This window comes from Hippopotamus amphibius, chromosome 1 (assembly GCF_030028045.1).
Source record: "Hippopotamus amphibius kiboko isolate mHipAmp2 chromosome 1, mHipAmp2.hap2, whole genome shotgun sequence".
Taxonomy (NCBI): domain Eukaryota; kingdom Metazoa; phylum Chordata; class Mammalia; order Artiodactyla; family Hippopotamidae; genus Hippopotamus; species Hippopotamus amphibius.
This window is the reverse complement of record NC_080186.1, coordinates 160,519,533-160,539,369: the sequence shown is the minus strand read 5'-3', so window position 1 is coordinate 160,539,369 and position 19,837 is coordinate 160,519,533. Positions and strand designations below refer to the sequence as shown.

Below are 19,837 nucleotides of genomic sequence, written 5' to 3'. Positions count from 1 at the left end.
TAAAAGACCTGTACTCAGAAAAGCATAAGACACTGGTGAAAGAAATCAAAGATGACACAAACAGATGGAGAGATATACCATGTTCTTGGATTGGAAGAATCAACAGTGTGAAAATGACTATGCTACCCAAAGCAATCTACAGATTCAATGTAATCCCTATCAAATTACCAATGGCATTTTTCACAGAACAAGAACAAAAAGTCCTAAAATTTGTATGGAGACACAAAAGACCCCAAATAGCCAAAGCAATCTTGAGGGAAGAAAATGGAGCTGGAGGAATCAGATTCCCTGACTTCAGACTATACTACAAAGGTACAGTAATCAAGACAATATGGTACTGGCACAAAAACAGTACCAGGATACAGATCAATGGAACAGTATAGAAAGCCCAGAGATAAAAACTATGGCCAACTAATGTATGACAAAGGAGGCAAGGATATACGATGGAGAAAAGACAGCCTCTTCAATAAGTGGTGCTGGGAAAGTTGGTCAGCTACATGTAAAAGAATGAAATTAGAACACTCACTAACACCATACACAAAAATAAACTCAAAATGGATTAAAGACCTAAACATAAGGCCAGACACTATAAAACTATTCGAGGGAAATATAGGAAGAACACTTTTGGACATAAATCACCACAAGATCTTTTTTGACCCACCTCTTAGAATAATGGAAATAAAAACAAAAATAAATGTGGGACCTAATGAAACTTAAAAGCTTCTACACAGCAAAGGAAACTATAAGCAAGACGAAAAGACAACCCTCAGCATGAGAGAAAATATTTGCAAACGAATCAACAAAGGATTAATTTCCAAAATATATTAACAATTCATGCAGCTCAATATCAAAGAAACAAACAACCAATCAGAAAATGGGCAGAAAACCTAAATAGGCATTTCTCCAAAGATGACATACAGATGGCCAAGAGGCACATGAAAATCTGCTCAACATCACTAATTATTAGAGAAATACAAATCAAAACTACAATGAGGCATCACCTCATACCAGTTAGGATTGTCATCATCAGAAAATCTACAAACAATAAATGCTGGAGAAGGTGTGGAGAAAAGGAAACCCTCTTGCACTGTTGGTGGGAATGTAAACTGATACTGCCACTATGGAGAACAGTACGGTGGTTCCTTGAAAAACTAAAAATAGAATTACCATATGACCCAGCAATCCCACTACTGGGCATATACCCAGAAAACACAATAATCCAAAAAGACACATGCACCACAGTGTTCACTGCAGCACTATTTACAATAGCCAGGACATGGAAGCAACCTAAATGTCCATCAACAGATGAATGGATAAAGAAGCAGTGGTACATATATACAATGGAATATTACTCAGCTGTAAAAAGGAATGAAATTGAGACGTTTGTAGAGACATGGATGGACCTAGAGACTGTCACACAGAATGAAGTAAGTCAGAAAGTGAAAATCAAATATCATATAGTAATGCATATATGCGGAATGTAGAAAAATGGTATAGATCAACCAGTTTGCAAGGCAGAAATGGAGACACAGATGTAGAGAACAAACAAATGGACACCAGGTGTGGAAAGCAGGGGGGAGGGGTTCAATTGGGAGATTGGGATTGCCATATATACATTACTAATAAGAAAAAAATATCAAATTGTACACTTCAAATATATGCAGTTTATTGTATGTCAATTATATCTCAATAAAAGTTCTTAAATAAATAAATACTCATGCAACAACTAACACCAATGTATACAAAATCTTTTGGAAGATAAAAAAACAAGAAATATTATCTGGGTACCAGCATGACTTCAGTGGATTATGACATCCAAACCTGAATAGGACATCATAAGGAAGGAAAATTAGAGACCAATCTCTTTCACAAATACAGATGGAAAAATTCTAAACAAAATCTCAGCAAATAAAATTTAGAAATACATGAAAGAGAAATAATAAATTATGAGAAAGCTGTGTTATTTTAAGAATGCAAATCCAATCAATATAATTCATCACATTAATAGGTAAAGGAGGAATATCATGACTACCTCAATGGATACAGAAAAAGTCACTTGATAAAATTCAGCACACATTCATGATAAAATTGTTAGCAAACTGAAAACGGAAAAGGAACTTTCAGAAAGTATTTTGAAACCTACAGGAAACATTATCCTTGGACTTCCCTGGTGGCACAGTGGTTAAGAATCTGACTGCCAGTGCAAGGGACAGGAGTTCGATCCCTGGTCCAGGAAGATCCTACATGCCTCAGAGCAACTAAGCCTGTGTGCCACAGCAACTGAGCCTGCACTCTACAGCCCCCAAGCCACAACTACTGGGCCCTTGCACCACAACTACTGAAGCCCAGTGCCCTAGAGCCTGTGGCTGCAACTACTGAGCCCACATGCTGCAACTGCTGAAGCCCATGCACCTAGAGCCCATGCTCTGCAACAAGAGAAGCCACAGCAATGAGAAGCCCGCATACTGCCACAAAGAGTAGCCCTTGCTGGCCACAACTAGAGAGAGCCCACACGCAGCAACGAAGACCCAATGCAGTGAAAAAACAACCCCCCAAAACCCATTATCCTTAATAAATTATTTACAACTTTCCCTTAGTGATCAAGAATGAAACAAGAATGGCTACCTTTACTATTTCACTTCAGTGTGTTACTGTAGGTTCTAACCAGTGGAATAAAGCAAAGAAAAAATAAAAAGAACAATGATTGGAAGGGAGGAAATAAGTGTTTTTTAAAAATGACATGATTGTGTGTATTAAAAGTCATAAAGAATCTGAAGACTACTTATTAGGATTAATAAATGAAGTCAGTAATGCCACAGGATATAAGGTCTACATGCAAATAATAATAATATTTCTATACAGCAACAAAACCCAGAAAATTAAAATTTTCAAGTATCATTTACAGTAGTTTCAGAAACATCAGATATCTAGAAACAAATCTAAGAGAGTATGCATAAGACTTCTACACTGAAAAATATAAAATATTATTGAGAAAAGTTAAATATATCAGAGGGATATATAATGTTCAATAGTTGGAAGACTCAATATTGGGAATATGTCAGTTCTTCCCAGTCAATCTATAGATGCAATAAAATCCTCAACAAAATTTTAGCAGATTTCTTTCTGAAAGCTGACAAGCTGAATCTAAAGTTAATAAGGAAATACAAAGGGATAATAATAACCAAAGCAATCTTAAAGAAAATAAAAGTGGAGGACTTACCAATCAGATAATAAAACCTATTATGAAATATAGTAATTAAGACAATATGGTACTGTGGGATAAATAAGAGAAAATGGGGAAAAAAGACTCTTGAACAGAACTATGGAGCCCTGATTTATGAAAAAAAATGGCATGTCAGAAACAATTGCAAATGGAACTACTTTTCAATAGATGGTGCAATCATTTGGATATTTATATGAGAAAAAAATTATTTGACCCTAACCTCATTAACATGAAAAAATTAATTTCAGGAGGATTATAGCTCTAAGTGTAAAAAGTAATGTAATTGATTTGTCAAAAGCACCATACAGCAATATTTTCATGACTTTAGTGTATGCAGAGATTTAAAGAAAACACAAAAAGTTCTAACCAAAAATAAGAAATATTGAAAAATTAGACTAAAATTTGTTTTGTTCTTCAAAGATACCACAAGAGAGTTAAAATGCATGCCATAGAATGGGAGAGAATATCTGTCTACTTTTTTAGTACGTCTAAAAATGTACTTATACCCAGAATATATAAAGATCAATAAGAAAAAAAGTCAAATATCTTAAATAGAAAAACAGACAAAAGACTTATGCACTTCACAAGAATATACCCTAATAAAAATAACCATGTGAAAAATGTACTGTGTAATTAATCATCAGGGAAATGCTAATTAAAATTACAGTGTGACATCACACACTCAGAGGTTATAATTAAAAGATATTATCAAATGTTGACAAGGATATGGAGCAACTAGAACTCTCATACTCTGCTTGTTTTGGTAAAACCACAGTTGAAAACTGTTTTGCAGTATCTATTAAAGCTATATATAGGTGAATATCTTAAGGCACAGCAGTCTAACTCCTAGGAATATATTAAATATAAATGCACACATAGACACCAAAAGACATATACAAGAATGTTCATAGCAGCACTACTCAAAATATCCCCAAAATGAAAAACTCCAATGTCCATCAACTGGAAAAGGAAAAAACAAATGGTGGTATAGTCATACAATAGAATAACATGAAGCAGTGAGAATAAAATAAATTAAAACAGTATGTAACAGATGAATTTTACAAAGGTAATGTTGAGTGAAAGAAGACAAACATAACAGAAACACTCTATAACTCCATTTGTATAAAAGTTCAACCACCACACACACACACACACACACACACACCCAAAAGATCTATGATAATAGAAGTCAGGAGAGTGCTTACCTTTAGAAGAGCAGGGTAGTGGCCAGACAATGAGAGGAAGGGGCTTCTAGGGTTTTTGTAACATTTTAATTTTAATTTAGGTTTTGCTTATGAGTGTGTTCACTTCCTGAAAGTTTTTGAGCTGTACACTCATGATTTATGTCCTTTTCTGATATGTAATATTTAGAAATAAAAATAATTTTGATAGTGTAAACTTCTGTACACATCCATTATTACTTATTTCTTGAATATAATCAAATAAGAATCCCACAAGAGAAAGTTTCTTCAAGTACTCAAAAGATATTTTATGAGGAATACTAGTGCTTCAGTTTGTTCTTAAAAGTATCCTTTCTCTGGAAGTTAACTTAGCACATGTTTATTTAGAACTTCCAATAACTGAGAACTGGAGATACAACTGATACACACCAGGGTTATAACTTGGAATGAAATGGCAAATACTATATGCAATAGTAAATAAGGACGCCTGGTGGTGCTGCAGGCTAGGAATATGAATGAGTGGCTCTGTGGATACCCGGGAAGCCATTAAGCAGGGAATCAGAACTCTGATTGCTTTCTAAAAGAAGGAAGCGTTTTACATAAGATCTAGGGGCAGAGATCTACAGAGAAGGGCATCGTTCTAATGCAGGTCAGTCAGAAAGTTCTAATTCGAGTTGAATTAATGAAATCATCTGGGTTGACTGCATACGGAGTTGAAGAAACTGCACGTTCTTGAACCGGGTCTGAACAATGGAGACTGCACCAGCAAAAACGCTACAGAAAAGGCAAGTTATCTTTCTTGCTATATTGTTGCTTTTGTGGGAGGCTGGCATTGAAGCAGTTAGGTACTCCATGCCAGAAGAAACAGAAAGTGGGTCTTTTGTGGCCAACTTGGCAAAAGACCTGGGGCTCAGGGTTGGGGAACTGGCCACTCGGGGAGCGCGAATCCATTACAAAGGAAACAAACAGCTCTTGCAGCTGGATGTAAAGACCGGGAATTTGCTTCTATATGAAAAACTGGACCGGGAGGTGCTATGTGGGGCGACGGATCCCTGTATACTGCATTTCCAGCTATTACTGGAAAACCCGGTGCAGTTTTTTCAAGCTGATCTGCAGCTCACAGATATAAATGATCATTCCCCAGAGTTCCTAGAGAGGGAAATGCTTCTAAAAATCCCAGAAAACGTCCAGACAGGAACTGTGTTTCCTTTGAAAATAGCTCAGGACTTTGACATAGGTAGCAACAGTATTCAGAACTACACAATCAGCCCCAACTCTCATTTTCATGTTGTCACTCATAATCGTGGAGACGGTAGAAAATACCCAGAGCTGGTGCTGGACAAAACGCTGGATCGGGAGGAGCTGCCTGAGCTCAGTTTAACCCTCACTGCGCTGGATGGTGGGGCTCCACCCAGATCCGGGACCACCGCAGTCCACATTGAAGTCGCCGACATCAATGACAACGCCCCTGAGTTTTTACAGTCGGTCTATGAGGTACAGATTCCGGAGAACAGCCCCCTAAACTCCTTAGTTGTCTCTGTCTCCGCCCGAGATTTAGATTCAGGAACGAATGGGAATGTAGCCTACGCTCTATTCCAAGGTGATGAAGTTACTCAACCATTTGTAATAGATGAAATAAGAGGAGAAATTCGTTTGAAAGGGGCATTGGATTTCGAGGCAACTCGATATTATAACTTGGAAATTGCAGCCACAGACGGCGGGGGCCTTTCAGGAAAATGCACTGTAGCTATAGAGGTTATGGATGTAAACGACAACATCCCTGAACTGACCATGTCGACGCTCACCAGCTCTACTCCAGAAAACTCCCCAGAGACTGTGGTGGCGGTTTTCAGTGTTTCCGATCCAGATTCCGGGGACAACGGTAGGATGGTCTGCTCCATCCAGAATGATTTCCCCTTTCTCTTGAAACCCACATTCAAAAACTTTTACACCCTAGTGACCGAGAGGCCACTGGACAGAGAGAGCAGAGCCGAATACAACGTCACCATCACCGTCACAGATATGGGGACCCCCAGGCTGAAAACCGAGCACAACATAACCGTGCGGGTGTCCGACGTCAACGACAACGCCCCCGCCTTCACCCAGACCGCCTACACCCTGCGGGTGCGCGAGAACAACAGCCCCGCCCTGCACATCGGCAGCGTCAGCGCCACAGACAGAGACGCGGGCGCCAACGCCCAGGTCACCTACTCGCTGCTGCCGCCCCACGACCCGCACGTGCCCCTCGCCTCCCTGGTGTCCGTCAACCCGGACAACGGCCACCTGTTCGCCCTGAGGTCGCTGGACTACGAGGCCCTGCGGGCCTTCGAGTTCCGCGTGGGCGCCGCCGACCGCGGCTCGCCGCCGCTCAGCAGCCAGGCGCTGGTGCGCGTGCTCGTGGAGGACGCCAACGACAACGCGCCCTTCGTGCTGCACCCGCTGCAGAACGCCTCGGCGCCCTGCACCGAGCTGGTGCCCAGGGCGGCCGAGGCGGGCTACCTGGTGACCAAGGTGGTGGCGGTGGACGGCGACGCGGGCCAGAACGCCTGGCTGTCGTACCAGCTGCTCAAGGCCACGGAGCCCGGGCTGTTCGGCGTGTGGGCGCACAACGGCGAGGTGCGCACGGCCCGGCCGCTGAGCGAGCGCGACGCGGCCAAGCAGCGGCTGGTGGTGCAGGTCAAGGACAACGGCGAGCCGCCGCTGTCGGCCAGCGTCACGCTGCACGTGCTGCTGGTGGACGGCTTCTCGCAGCCCTACCTGCCGGCCCCGGAAGCGGAAGCGGCGGACGCGGGCCCGGCCGACCCGCTCACCGTCTACCTGGTGGTGGCCTTGGCGTCGGTGTCGTCGCTCTTCCTCTTCTCGGTGCTGGTGTTCGTGGCGGTGCGGCTGTGCAGGAGGGGCGGGGCGGCCTCGGTGGGCCGCCGCTCGGTGCCCGAGGGCCACTTTCCGGGCCAGCTGGTGGACGTCAGCGGCACGGGGACCCTGTCCCAGAGCTACCAGTACGAGGTGTGTCTGCGGGGAGGTACTGGGACCAGCGAGTTCAAGTTTCTGAAACCAGTTCTCCTCAACCTCCGGTCCCAGGGCGCTGGTGAAGAAAAAGAGGAACACGTCAACTTCCGGAATAGCTTTGGATTCAAATAGAGATCTCATCATGATGCAGGGTATTTTGTCATTTATCTCTAAATATATGACGCTTATTTATTTACAGCGTGTCATTCCAAATCCTTGCATGCTGTTGATTTTCCTGAAATTTTTGCTCCTTCCGTTGATACTTGTTGGAATGAACTGTCTTAATAAGATATTTTCTCCATATTCATTCTGTTTCATCACATTCTCTTTATCTGATGCTAAATAGCAAAAATTAAAAATGTTTACATAATATTCATTTTGTTTTCAAAGGAATACATGCATGTAACATAAAATATGTGGGAAAAACAGGATGAAAACCAACACTTCTATTTACACTTCTTTCCTAGCTTTCATCCTACTGGCATATAATTTTTAAACGAATTTTTTTTTAATTATACATACAGAAAAGTGAACAAATCCTCAATACTGTATTTTCAGAAAGTGAACGTACTTGGTATCAGCATCTTGAAGAAATGAAACATTATTAGCATCCCAGGTGCCACAGAAATTACCCCTTAAAATCACTGCCAGCTCAAGTATAACAAATATCTCAATTTCCAATACCATAGTTCAGTTTTGCCTGTTTTGAATTTACATAAATGGAATAGTGGAGTGTGTACTGTTTTGCATCTGGCGTCTTTAACTCAACAATATGTTTATGACGTTTATCCACAATACTGCTTTTAATTTTAATTCTTCATTCTTGTTGCTGTATCATATTCTACTGTATGGATATTTCACAATTTATTACCCATCCTACTGTATGTGGATATTTGGGTTGATGCAACGTTTGGCTGTTTGAATAATGCTGCTATAAACATTCTCCTACACATCCTTCAACATACATGTATACGCATTTCTGTTGGGTATACACCTCGGGGTGGAACTGCTACTCATTTAGTAAGTGCATGTCCACTTTTAGTAGATATTTCCAAATAGTTTTCCAAAATGGTTGTACCAGTTTACATTGCTATCAGCAGAGTCTGGATATACCAGTTCTTCATCGTTCTTGCCAACACCTGGTATTATCTACTTTGGAAAGCACTTTTAAACCTTCATTTTCTAGCTTTTTAAATACTTTCTTATCACTAAAGAATATGCTTGTAACTTTTTCAAAAGCTTTAAACAATTAATTTCATGCTATTGTTGTTTGGTATCCAGTATACTTAAAATTTCTCTCATCCATCCTTGACATATAGCTATCTCACTATTTTCTGGTACTTCTCTGCTCAAACTGAAACCTCCATTTATTGTTCCACTAACAACAGTTTCTTTTGATTTTCTTGTGTGAAAGAAACTAATAGAATTCTTATTTTTTCCTGTTACTTGTTTCTCCCTTATACTTCCAAACTTCTCAACAATGAGCTTTTACTTCTATATAGTCAGGGTTAATGACACACTCTACAACTGTAGCTAAGCGTTCCTTGTTTTGTCTATAGATGTTTTAAAACCTGAAAAGCAATATAAAAATTTTACTTTTAATGACCATATAAATTATGTGTGCACTACAGGTAAAGATCACTAGGAACGCATTATATCAGAACAAAGTTGGGTTTACTGACTTATAATGAGGGAGACTGCACACCATGGGGAACCATGGGTCAACTCAGTAACAATGCCCTACCAAGGAGTTAGAGGATTTGGGTTTATGCTAGGTGATTTGTGGTAGAGTTCAAGAATGTCTCCTTCTTTCCTTTTCTCTCTTTTTTTTTTAATTCCTTCCCTTCGCTACAGTATATCCTCAGGTGGCTTCTTAAGAGAAGGTGCACAAAAATAAACTTTGTGTCTCTGCATGTCTGAAAATACATTTGGTTTTCATTTCCACTTCATCAATCTCATATATTGCTTATGTCATTCAATGTCATACATTCTAACAATTCATGCCTTTTCATATCTGGGATTATTTTATCTCTAGTATTATTTCCTTAATAATTGCATTCCTAACTTTAGCTTGTTATTTTTTTTCTAAGTCTTATACTTGTTGGATATTGAACATTTTAAATTGTTTCTCTATGTTTCTTATATTTCTCGTTTATTTTACATCTTTGGTTTTTCCTCTACATCCTCACTTAAAATTGGTACCTCACTTTGAGTATTTTTATTGAATTTTTAATTTTGATGGCATATTTAAATCCCTAAGAGTTTTCTTATTATCTGATTGTATCTGTTCCATAATAGCACTTGGGATTTTCAAAGTTCACTTTATTTCCTGAATGATCTGTTTTCTGGAAGTTGCATTTCTCTTTTTGTGTTTTTGTGTCATTTGTGGTTTTCATATGTCTGGTGGTAGCATATCTGTTCATATGTAAGAAAAATAAACTGAGTAGCTGGTGTGTAGCAATTGCTGTTTGGTTAAGTCGTCTCTGCTTCTTTTTATTCAAGATTTTTAATGTGGACCATTTTTTAAGTCTTTATTAAATTTGTTACAATATTGCTTCTGTTTTATGGTTAGATTTTTTGGTGGTGAGGCATGTTGGATGTTAGATCCTCTACCAAGGATGGAACCCCCATCCCCTGCATTGGAAAGCAAAATCTAACCTCTGGACAACCAGGGAAGTCCCAAGTCTTCTCTGCTTTTGTGTGATAAGGTGGTCTGCACCCAGGTTTCTGTCCTGAGTGGAAATTCTTACACCATGCTCCATGTGAGGCAGTGCAGAGCCAGGTTTATAAACTATCAGACTTGACTCTAAGTGGCATTATGATGAATGGACAAAGAACTCTTTTGGGGATGTGGCCCTGCAAGTGTCAGGATACAAAGGTTTTATGCTGGGATTCCTAAAATCTCCACTAAAATATCCTAGTGTTCTCCAAAAAAAAATCCTTTTATTTCTTTAGAAATGAGCCTTAATGTTATTGAGTCTGGAGGGAAATTAATAATTATTAAAATTATGTTACATACAATGTATTATTATTATTGCCATTATACACTTTCTCTGCACTTTAGTGTTTTCTAAATTCTTTACACATATCTCATTTAATCCCCAAAATAATGGTACAATTGGTATGCCAATCTTAGAGATGAACAAACTGGACATACAGAGTAACTTGCCCAAGTCTTCCTAGCCACTATGTGGTGGAATCAGGATTTGAGTCCAGTCAGCCTGACCCCAAAGACATTACTTTTTGTTTTTACTTTTTTCTATTTTGAAATCTATTAAACATTCCAAAAAGTGTATACAATGTATATGTGCAACTTAATAAAATGTTCATCACCCAGCTTAAGAATTAGAACAATGCCAAGACCTTGGAAATCCCTGTGTGCTTCCACCATAACATCTTCCACCCTCATTAAAATCAACCACTATCTTGAATTTTTTATTAATTACTTGTTATTCTTTGTAGTTATATTGGATATGCATATATTGCTAAATAATACACTGTTTGATTTTGTCTGTCTTTGAAATGTATATAAATGGATTTGTGTAGTATGCATCATCTGTGGACTTGCTTTTTTCAATCATATGGTATTGAATTCATCCATGTATTTACACCACTCTACAGTATTCCATTATATAAATACACCTTCACCTTTAAATTCATTTTACTGTTGATTGACTTTTGGGTTGCTCCAAGAGTTTAATTACCATAATAATACCACTATAAGCATTCTTGAATATATCTCCTCATGCACTTGAGCAAGAGTTCCTTTTGGGTACAGACACATCTAGGAAGGTATTACCTGGGTCATACCAAGAACTAGAAAGATATCAAAGTGAATAAAACAGACTATTAAAAGATGCCAACACAAAGATTAAAGAAATGTTGGAAATAAATGACAAAGATTTTTAAATGGGACTTTGAAAAATCCCTCAATAAACAATTATAAATATGCTTGAAACAAGAAAAAAATATTCTCAGAAATGTAAAGCTGCAGCAAGGAAATAAAGAAATATAAAGAAATACCAATGGAAATTTTAGAAATTAAAAATACAATCATTGAAATGAAAAAAGTGGATGAGCTCAACAACAGGAAAACAAAGAATCAGTGAACTAGAAGATAGAACAATAGCAATTAGGTACCTAATTTGAGCAAAAGAGAGAAAACAGGCTGTAAAAGATTAAGAGCCTCAGGGACCTGTCAGACAATAACAAGAGATCTAACTTTTGTGTCATTGGAATTCCAGAAGGAAAGGAGAACACTTTCCAAATTTGGCAAAAGATAGAGACCCAGAGATTCAAGACGCCAAACAAATCCAAAGGAAGATAAAACAGATTTACACCAAAGGACAGTCAAGTTTCTGAAAACTAAAGAGAAGGAAAAAATCTTAAAACTAAAGAGAAGGAAAAAATCTTAAAAGCAGCGAGAGAGAAATGACACATTACCTATAGGGCAATAACAATCTGAATGAGAGTAGATTTCTCATCAGAAACCATGGAGGTCAGAAGAAAATGGCACAATATTTTCCCAGTGGCAAAAGAAAAGAACAATTAACCCAGAATTCTATATCCAGTGAAAATATCATCTTGGAAGAAAATCTGTTGCCAGTAGGCCTACCCTAAAAAAAAAAAAATGGCTAAAGGGAGTTCTCCAGACAGAAAGGAATCAATAAAAAAAGGAATCTTGAAACATCAGGAAAGAAGAAAGAACACAGTAAACAAAAATATGGGTAAACACAATAGACTTTCCTTCTCCCTTTTTAGAATTTAGTTTTCTAAATTATGTTTGATGGTTCAATCCAAAATTATAACACTGCCTGATATAGTTCAAAATGTATGTAGAGGAAATATTTAAGACATTTATATTATTAATGGGTGAGGGTAAATGTCTGTAAAGGGAAGTAAGTTTTCCATCCTTCTCTTGAACTGGTAAAATGACAACCAGTAAACTGTGATAAGTTGTGTGTTGGCCAACCACTATAAAAGCTATACAGAATGATATACTAAAACCCACCATACATAAATCAAATTAGAATTCTAAAAAACATTCTAATAATCCACAAGAAAGCAGGAAAAAGAAAATAGAGAAAGAGAAGATAGACGAATAGAAAACAAAAAATTAAATGGCAGATTTAAGTTTTAACATATCAGTAATTACATTAAATGTAAATGGTCTGACCACACCAATTAAAATAGAGATGGGCAGAATGGGTTTTTATTTATTTTTTTTTAATTAATCAGAATGGGTTTTTAAAAATGACCAACCATATGTCATCTATAGGAAACTTCACTTCAAATATAAGGATACAGGCAGATTGAAAGTAAAAAGATAGAAAAATATATTATGCAAAGAAAATGACATTAGAGTAGGACATTATATAATGATAAAACAAGACAAGGCAATCCTAAATATGTACACACCAAACAACAGAGTTGAAAAATATGTTAAGCAAAAACTGATAGAACTGAAAAGAGAAATAGATCCACAAAGTTGGAGACTTAAAACCCTCTCTCAACTCTGTCTCAACTGACAGAACTAGGCAGACAATCAGCAAGAATACAGAACTCAATACCATCAAACAACATATTTATAGAACACCCACCCAACAACTCCAGAATATACATTCTTTTCAAATGCTCAGAGAACATATACAAGATAGACCATGTAAACAAGGGCATAATACAAACTTCAACCGGTTTTTAAAACTTGAAATCATACAGCATGAGTTCTCCAACCACAACAGAATCAAACTAAAATTTGATAACAGAAAAATAACAGAAAATCTTCAAACACTTGGAAACTAAACAGCACACTTCTAACTAATCCACGGGTCAAAGATAAAGTCTCAAGGAAATTTTTTCAAATATTGAAGTGAATTGGAAATGTAAAGACAACATATCAAAATTTATAAGACACAAAGCGGTGCAGAGAGGGAAATTGATAGCACTAAATGCATATATTAGAAAAGGGGAAAAGTCTCAAATCAAACATCTAAGCTCCCACCTGAAGAATTTAGGAAAAGAAGGGGGACATAAACACACAACAAGCAGGAGAAGCAGGAGATAAGAAAAATATACATAATAAAAGAAACCAATGGAATTCAAAAATAATAGAATAGAAAAAAATTAAATTTTACTCTATCCTATTTCAATACAAAAAAATGGAGAAAATCAATGAAAGAGCTGGCTTTTGAATAAAATCAATAAATTGGCAAATACATAGCAACACTGACAAAAAATTCTTCCCAAACCATTTCAGATTTCAAATGTGTTTAGCATCAAATTGTTTGCATTTTCAAACTTTTCTGCAGCATATATCACATCAGTTAAAAGCTTTCCATAAGTTATTGGCTTATATATCATCTCTTCAGTTTCCCTGAATAACTGTGTTTTTCCTTGCGTATAACTAAATTTAGAAAGATTTCCATGAGGTTCAATTCATCCTTGAAGTTTAGTCTTTATCTTTCATTTTTAATAAACTTGAAGATTTTTAAAATGTTATAATAGAATGAAAAGAAAACAAACGTGTGGCATATAAATTGAAATGAGCTTGATCAGCTGTGCAACAGTTGTAAGTTAACTAAATAAAATTAAGTTTAACATACTTTACAATGTTTCATCAGTTAAAGTACTATTTCAACTCACTGGTAATAATCCAGCTAAATTAATCTTGAAACAGTCATTTCAAATTAGCATATATGAGCAAAAAAGAGCATGGGACATGGTGATTTTTTACATTGTTCACCTTTCCGTGTTGTGTCCAGAGGAGACCAAGATTTTGCCACCTAATTATTAAAATTAACCTGGAAAATGTAATTAAGACAACCCCCAGTGAACTATGGAAATGTTCATTATCTTGAGAGAGATGTAGGTTGCAGAGATGAATCCTTTTGTTAAAAATGATACAGTTAAGATTGTGCATTTCAATTTGTGTAAACATTACCTTAAGAATTATTCAAAAATAAACATTGAGTGGGAGGCATAAAGTAGAGGAAAAAGTACAGATGAAACAAGACAGAATGTTGTAAAGCTGGGTTATGTGTACATGGAAGTTTATGCTGTTTACTTTGTATATGTTGAACTTTTTCCATAATAAAAACTTTAAATGAATTATTCCTTGTGAGACATGTTTATAAAAGCAAAGTCATTTCAACTTTACTTTAGCCAATCAAATCAAAGCATCTGAGAAGCATTTTCCTGAAGGAATCTACTGTAATCCACTTTCCAAAAAGGCAGTTTCTTCACATACCCAAATGATATCTTTTGGGGTTATATTAAGATACTATCTTCTTTGTCTCTATCATAACAACCAATGCTCTCACTTATACTTCAATGATCTTACTTGATTTTTAAACATACTCTACTGCTAATAAGATTTGCTTTAAAATGAAAAAATAATTTAATAAGCTGTATTTGAGGATGCCTGCAAGCAAAGAGAGTGAATAAAGGACTTTGTGGATACTAGGGATACTATTAAGTTGGAATCAGAACTCAGAATGCCCACTGAAAGGAGGAAGCATTTAGGATTGAGCTAGAAATAATTTTGTTTCAGAAAAGAAACTGAGCCCATACAAGATGTTTATGATTGTTGGTTTTACTTCATCAGAGTATATTTTGTTATTCATATCCTCAGTAACGTTTATCAAGTGAATCATGGAGGCTGGTCACAATGATCTTAATTTTATCCTTCTAGGTAGATAGAGATGCTTTTCAACTACAAAATGATTTCCTCTGTTAAGAGTTTAGATTTTATTTAGCTTTATTTATTTTAGCTAGAGTTGAAGTATTTTGAAAAATATCATTTTTAATCCTCCATCATTCACTGCTTACCTGAAGTGAATTTTGCTTCAACTCGATTTCACCTCTCGATAAATATGAAATCATTCTGAAATGAATTATGTTTGGTGTATTTTGTGTACTTAGATATGCACTGACCCATTTAATGGATTCTTAGGAAATTTAGAGATATTTTCCAGTTTATCTGAGCAGAAATTGGTGAGATATGAATGAATATAGCCATGATGAAACATCACTGAATTCCAGGCTATCCACTCAAATATAATTCACCTTTCACACTACCTTATTTGGTCTCTATTTATAAGACCTAGTGTCATCCTTGTTGTGAGAGACTGGTAGAGGTGATTCTTGAATGTTTGTTTTCTGCATTGCATTATGCTCTTACAACATGGTAATATATTTGGACCGTGATTAATATAGCAGGGGAATTTGACCAAAAAGTTACAATTCAATGATCAACCCTAATAAAACCATGACTGTTTCTACCCATACAAAAATGAAGTGGAATCCTAAAATGCTTACTTATGACAGATACCTGTTTGCTCCTAGTCCCTCTTTTAAATACTTTAATTTTATTAGATACTTCTATCATAAGTATTTCTTGGCCTCAATTTTCCTAATTGCCTAATTGTTCCCTTTACTGTGCACGTGTGACCACAAAACAAAGTAACTATGTTGTTCATATCATTTTATTAGTCACATAATTTAGAGAAATGATTAAGATTGGTCTTGCTAACCAACTTTGACATTTGGTATAGTTTGTTGATGGGACAATTAAATAGTATACTTGGATTCAAAAATTACACTGCTCCTCAGAGATAAATTGCAGTGCTAATGAATAAAAGCTGGTTATAGGAGGTTTACATTACCTGAGGGAATGATTCTTAAATGTTAGTAGGCATCAGAATCACTTAAGGAGGAAGACTGAGGTGAAGCTTTCTGTTAGTACTGCCAGAGAATCTGATTTAAGTTCTGGAGGGGAGCTCAGGAACTGACTTTGGGGAAAAAAAAAAACAACCCAAAACTCCCAGGTAAGTCTTTATGCATGTATTTCACACACTACAGTCTGAGAAACACAGACTTTTGCTAAATACATTGTAATACTCAGCTTTTGAATGTGGTGCTGACCTGCAGCACCCCCACGAAGTTATTAATTTGAACGCATGGTGGCAGTGCAGGCTAAGAGAGTGGATAAAAGCTCTGCAGATTCAGTGGACTCCATTTCACGGAGAAACCCAAGAAAAGAATACAGAACACACTTACTAAAGCTAAGACAGAAGTGTTCAGGGAGCAGTCACCACCAGAGAAGTTATAAGAACGAATTTGAAATTTTACAGCAGACATTTTGGAAGGTCAACGGTGGACGTGGTGATTGGGATTGGAAAAGGATTTTTCCCCTGGAAGCAGACATAACCATGGAGATGGTGCAAACAAAAGTACATCATAAGAAAAGGCAAGTGGTGATCTTCATTATATTGATTCTTTTGTGGGAGGCAGGTTCAGAATCGATTCAGTATTCTGTACTGGAGGAGACAGAAAGTGGCATATTTGTGGCCAACCTGACAAAGGACCTAGGACTCAGGATGGGAGAGCTGGCTGCCCGTGGCGCCCGAGTTGTTTTTAAGGGGAATAAGCAGTATTTGCAATTTGATCCAGAGACCTATGATTTGCTGCTAAATGAGAAACTGGACCGGGAGGAGCTCTGCGGCTCTACTGAGCCCTGTGTGCTACCCTTCCAAGTGTTACTGGAGAATCCCTTGCAGTTTTTTCAGGCTGTCTTGCTAATTAGAGATATAAATGACCACGCCCCAGAGTTCCCTGCTAGAGAAATGCTACTAAATATATCAGAAATTACTATGCCAGGAAAAGTATTTCCTTTGAAAATGGCACAGGATTTAGACGCGGGTAGCAACAGCCTTCAGAGCTACATAATCAGCTCCAATCCTCACTTCCACGTTCTCACTCGCAACCGCAAGGACGGCAGGAAGTCCCCGGAACTGGTACTGGACAAAGCGTTGGACCGTGAGGTGCAGCCCGAGCTCAGGCTAACCCTCACAGCGCTGGATGGCGGGTCTCCGCCCCGGTCTGGGACCACAGAGATTCAGATCCTGGTCTTGGACATCAATGACAACACCCCCGAGTTTGCTCAGGAGTTCTATGAGGCTCAAGTCCCTGAAAATAGCTCCCTGGGCTCTCTGGTTATCACTGTCTCAGCGAGAGATTTAGACGCAGGTTCCTTTGGGGAGGTATCTTATGCCCTATTTCAAGTCGATGATGTTAACGAACCCTTCGCAATAAACGCAAATACAGGAGAAATTCGACTGAGAAAGACATTGGATTTTGAGGAATTTCAATCATATCAGGTGGATGTTGAGGCCACAGATGGTGGGGGACTATCCGGAAAATGCTCTTTAGTCATCAAGGTCCTGGATGTGAACGACAATGCTCCCGAATTGACTATGTCCTCACTTACCAGCCCCATCCCGGAAAACCTGCCAGAGATCATAGTGGCAGTTTTCAGTGTATCAGATGCAGATTCTGGACATAACCAACAGATTACTTGTTCTATAGATGACAATCTCCCTTTTCTTCTAAGACCGTCCGTTGAGAATTTCTACACCTTGGTAACTGAAGGAGCGCTGGACAGAGAGAGCAGAGCCGAGTACAACATCACCATCACCGTCACAGATATGGGGACCCCCAGGCTGAAAACCGAGCACAACATAACCGTGCGGGTGTCCGACGTCAACGACAACGCCCCCGCCTTCACCCAGACCGCCTACACCCTGCGGGTGCGCGAGAACAACAGCCCCGCCCTGCACATCGGCAGCGTCAGCGCCACAGACAGAGACGCGGGCGCCAACGCCCAGGTCACCTACTCGCTGCTGCCGCCCCACGACCCGCACGTGCCCCTCGCCTCCCTGGTGTCCGTCAACCCGGACAACGGCCACCTGTTCGCCCTGAGGTCGCTGGACTACGAGGCCCTGCGGGCCTTCGAGTTCCGCGTGGGCGCCGCCGACCGCGGCTCGCCGCCGCTCAGCAGCCAGGCGCTGGTGCGCGTGCTCGTGGAGGACGCCAACGACAACGCGCCCTTCGTGCTGCACCCGCTGCAGAACGCCTCGGCGCCCTGCACCGAGCTGGTGCCCAGGGCGGCCGAGGCGGGCTACCTGGTGACCAAGGTGGTGGCGGTGGACGGCGACGCGGGCCAGAACGCCTGGCTGTCGTACCAGCTGCTCAAGGCCACGGAGCCCGGGCTGTTCGGCGTGTGGGCGCACAACGGCGAGGTGCGCACGGCCCGGCCGCTGAGCGAGCGCGACGCGGCCAAGCAGCGGCTGGTGGTGCAGGTCAAGGACAACGGCGAGCCGCCGCTGTCGGCCAGCGTCACGCTGCACGTGCTGCTGGTGGACGGCTTCTCGCAGCCCTACCTGCCGGCCCCGGAAGCGGAAGCGGCGGACGCGGGCCCGGCCGACCCGCTCACCGTCTACCTGGTGGTGGCCCTGGCGTCGGTGTCGTCGCTCTTCCTCTTCTCGGTGCTGGTGTTCGTGGCGGTGCGGCTGTGCAGGAGGGGCGGGGCGGCCTCGGTGGGCCGCCGTTCGGTGCCCGAGGGCCACTTTCCGGGCCCGCTGGTGGACGTCAGCGGCACGGGGACCCTGTCCCAGAGCTACCAGTACGAGGTGTGTCTGCGGGGAGGTACTGGGACGAATGAGTTTAAATTTCTGAAACCTGTTCTCTCCAACTTCATGGGTGAACGGGTTGCTACGGACACCGAGGAAAACTCGAACTGTGGAAATCATTTTGGGTTCAATTAATCTCGCTTGAGAAGACGTGATAAATGATTGTATTCACTAACGTATTAATTCCTAACCCTTTTAATTCACATAAGTAGCTTACATATAAACACATTCGTAAGTTTTGTAGTATTTATAGTATGAAGTATTTTACGTTCTGAATCTCTAGGTGTTTTTTATTATTGCTGTTTGTTTTAAGCCCTTCACATTTTGCATGTGAGGTGAGACATGAAACGGTGAAGTGGTGTTTCTCAGGTTTTGGGGCGTTAGATTTTTGGAAGTCACAAAAGTTTGCAGGTTCCTGATATTTGAGCTTCTTCGTTGCTGTCCTGTCATGATTAAGAGAATTGTTTTACGATTATCATAGCATGTGAACTATCGTAAATGATGGCTTTTGGTTTTAAAAATAATTTTCACTTATGCAAAAAATTTTGTGACCTCGTATATTGTTGGATTTCTGTAGTGTTGTTTTGAAAACACTATTGCCTTTCCTCAAATGAACTAATATTTTATCTGCATGTTTTCTATTTTCTTTCAAAATTGATATCATTTTATTAGACCATCTGCTATAATTTTAAAGGATTTAAACCCAGTTAAATGGAAAAAATTTGGTAGAGTTATGATTTCTTTTTCATAATAAATGGTTTTTAGTATGCAAATGATGATTCTTATTCTTTTACAATAATACATGGTCAAGATTCAAACATATTCAATAAGAACAAAAAGAAAGCAAATTAACACCATGTTTCTCCCACTCACAATTATCCATGTCAATATCATTCTAAAATATTTCAATGATGCTTATAAGTTAATAGGTAGAAATAATTTTAGAAAATTGATCT

The 19,837-nt window shown here is 39.2% G+C and overlaps 2 protein-coding genes across 2 annotated transcripts; both read left to right on the top strand.

Annotated features, from left to right (window-relative positions):
* Positions 1 to 4,989: 4,989 nt before the first annotated feature.
* On the top strand, positions 4,990 to 10,826 carry LOC130852207 (protocadherin beta-5-like). Its single transcript, XM_057733027.1, has one exon. It carries the CDS (start codon positions 5,155 to 5,157, stop codon positions 7,543 to 7,545), a length of 2,391 nt encoding a protein of 796 aa, XP_057589010.1. The 5' UTR covers positions 4,990 to 5,154; the 3' UTR covers positions 7,546 to 10,826.
* A 5,666-nt stretch (positions 10,827 to 16,492) lies between these two features.
* LOC130852201 (protocadherin beta-6-like) lies at positions 16,493 to 19,429 on the top strand. The gene has a single exon (XM_057733013.1). It carries the CDS (start codon positions 16,623 to 16,625, stop codon positions 19,014 to 19,016), a length of 2,394 nt encoding a protein of 797 aa, XP_057588996.1. The 5' UTR covers positions 16,493 to 16,622; the 3' UTR covers positions 19,017 to 19,429.
* Positions 19,430 to 19,837: the final 408 nt, after the last annotated feature.